Source organism: Diaphorina citri, unplaced genomic scaffold, assembly GCF_000475195.1.
Source record: "Diaphorina citri unplaced genomic scaffold, Diaci psyllid genome assembly version 1.1 scaffold2497, whole genome shotgun sequence".
Taxonomy (NCBI): Eukaryota; Metazoa; Arthropoda; class Insecta; order Hemiptera; family Psyllidae; genus Diaphorina; species Diaphorina citri.
Genome location: NW_007379918.1, coordinates 4,339 through 7,500, shown reverse-complemented (window position 1 = coordinate 7,500; position 3,162 = coordinate 4,339). Strand labels below are relative to the sequence as shown.

General features: G+C 36.7%; 1 protein-coding gene across 1 annotated transcript in view; it reads left to right on the top strand.

Annotated features, from left to right (window-relative positions):
• Positions 1-1,326, top strand: part of LOC113471480 — a 16,542-nt gene extending 15,216 nt beyond the window's left edge. Inside the window, exon 2 of the mRNA XM_026830664.1 lies at positions 862-1,326. Coding sequence (XP_026686465.1) covers positions 880-1,209 — 330 coding nt within the window. The 5' untranslated portion in view covers positions 862-879 and the 3' untranslated portion in view covers positions 1,210-1,326. The remainder of the gene's footprint in view (positions 1-861) is intronic.
• The last annotated feature ends 1,836 nt before the right edge of the window (positions 1,327-3,162 follow it).

The window sequence follows — 3,162 nt, the reverse complement described above, 5'->3', positions numbered from 1 at the left end:
TACTTTTCCACGATAATGCGTGTTACAAACAGTATTAAAATTTAATTTATCAAGACATGAACTAGATTCTAATCATTGCTAATCTAATCAAGTAGGTAATTAACCTTAATGGTGCCGAGGCTAACCCTAACACATTGGATTTTGATTTATCTAAGTGTTTAATGAAGGTGTAATATTTAGGAAACAATATTTCTAGGTAACTACAAAACTTATTACCTTTATATGATTCAATGGATACACGTTCCGGTTTTGATCTTATCCGACTCGAGTTTCGTCCATCCCCGTGGACTTTTTCAAGGAAACTGATGATGATGGCGGTGTTATTGTTGACAGTGGTCAGTTGGTGGTGGGGGCACTGTCCCATCGTTCGGCATCAGCTGTTCACGAGCTCTTCTATACACGAGATAAGGGACCGTATCAACGATCTCGTTGATATTTTTCCCGCTCTCGACAGACTTGTGTATTTCTATTTGCTCGTGGTATGTAATCTCCTTAAAGTTCTTCCCAGTCCACAGCATCCTGTGAGTCGCGTTCTCTGCATCATGCCCCTCTTCGATTATGTGTTTGGCAAAGTTAGATTTTTCCGGTCTGTTGTTGCGTGCCGCAGATTGATGTTCGTTAATCCTAGTTTTCAAACTCCTCCTGGTCATACCAATGTATTCCTTCCCACATTCGCATTCTAAGCTGTATACACCACTTTGGTCGTCCATGGGAATTTTATCTTTTCTAGAGAAGAGAGATCTTATAGTAGTGCTCGAGAACGCAGGTTTGGCTTTGTATTTTTCCAGGAAGGGATTTATTTTGGTCTGCAAGCTGTTGATGAAAGGGATCTTAACTTAATGTATTTTCTCTCTTCTTTAGGAAAATAGGTATATTGGTATGACCAGGAGGAGTTTGAAAACTAGGATTAATGAACATCAATCTGCGGCACGCAACAACAGACCGGAAAAATCTAACTTTGCCAAACACATAATCGAGGAGGGGCATGATGCAGGGAACGCGAATCACAGGATGCTGTGGACTGGGAAGAACTTCAAGGAGATTACATACCACGAGCAAATAGAAATACACAAGTCTGTCGAGAGCGGGAAAAATATCAACGAGATCGTTGATACGGTCCCTTATCTCGTGTATAGAAGAGCTCGTGAACAGCTGATACCGAACGATGGGACAGTGCCCCCACCACCAACTGACCACTTTCAACAATAACACCGCCATCATCGTCAGTTTCCTTGAAAAAGTCCACGGAGATGGACGAAATTCGAGTCGGATAAGATCAAAACCGGAACGTGTATCCATTGTATCATATAAAGGTAATAAGTTTTGTAGTTACCTATTTCATAACTTCATTTTATAACCTAGGATGTCTAATATAAACATATTTAATAATAATCATTCACCCCAATGTTGATTTTTCTATATCCTCATTCAATTTAATTGTATTTTATCATTCATTGTACATTCTTTGTAACACCTATGTTGCGGCTATGTTTAATGTTGTAAGATAATAGCCATTGATGCTAAATAAATAAATAAATTCAATTCCAATATTATCTAGGAAATTGGGTACAGAATTGCTCTTTTAATTTAAAGATTTTTGATATTACTTAGGTAGGTATGCCATCTTCTCTATAAAATCTCTCCCCATACAGCATCTTGGTGTTTATTTGTAATGTTATCTGTATTTTTGGTACCTACAGACCTACTACCGAGATGTCCTATTGATAATGTCTTAGGTTTGTCATAGAGAGATGAAATTTGGTCTTGTATGGTCGAAGGACAAGGACAAAACTGTTACGATTAGGTGAAAATCGGACAGTCACCCATCCAGATATTAACTAAAGTCAATGTTGCATTACCTTTATCTCATAAAGGTAAGAGGTGTTAAGAAAAATGGGAATGGACAAAATTGTTAATTTTTTGGAAGAAATTTTTCCAAGTCCAAAAAGTACTGAAAGTATGAAAAAAAATTCATGTTTGTTTTCCTTGTCAGTCTTGTCTTGTCATGTCAAAGTACTTGTTTTAAAAAGAACCGCGCTTGTAAAAATAAATTTCAACCAATCAGAACACCGTTTATAATATTACAGAAATACCAACTGCTCAAATCAAAAGGTTTTCTCTCGTTGTGTTAATTAAGAGGAGAATTCAAGAATTCGTCAAGGGTGGGGTGGTAGATTATGCCATAGGCATTAACCCCACCCTTGATCGAACTTTATTTTGTATTTATATGTATATACTTTTTGTTACCATCTGTAAATAAAGTTTGATCCAATTGTGTAATAATAATAATAGAATTTGAATGGTGAAACAGAATTTTCAAAAAATGGCGCATAATCACTAATCCTCGATTAGTCTGATCAACCATAATGTTTGTGTAGGTGAAATCCGCCACTAATGATCTAATTAGTTTTCTTCTAGCATTACACACACACACACACACACACACACACACACACACACACACACACACACACACACACACACACACACACACACACACACACACACACACATGTTAGGTCCTAACAAATTGGTCAGTCCTAAGAGCCCAGGTAAGTAACTTGTGTTTGGTCCCAACAAATATCCTGGTACAAACGCACAAAATGGCGGATATCTCGATTATTCTGGGGATTTCGAAAAAATGTCTTTTTGTAGCAATTGACCTGTACTATTCGCCATTTTCGGCTTGACATAGCTTTGTGATACACCCTCTACAGTATAGGTATAACAATTCACTCAGGTACATTATATGTTCCTCATGGAGAAAAACCATGAGATTTCGGTTACAGAAAACTTACATATGTGACATGAAACTTTTACACTTAAAATAAATAATTTTATTCATTCAATTTTTTTTTCTTAAAACTTTTGTTCTCCCTTTAAAGCGGAAAGAAGTAGGAACAAGCTGGGTCCGTCCCTCCGGGAATTTTTTAGCCCGTAGTTTATTCGATCGTCGTTAAAGCAGTACCTATGTACCTACCTAATTTGTTTAATATTCAGTTTATTATTATTCTTGATTTGATTTTTTAATTTTACTTTCATGCAATGATTTAAAATCCCCCACAAAAACACAAATGTGAAAAAAAGGCCAAGTTCCTATCCAAAAATGTCGGCCCTTAAAAGTGGTGAGATCAGATATAGTTAAGGCCAAGTCTGCATTCC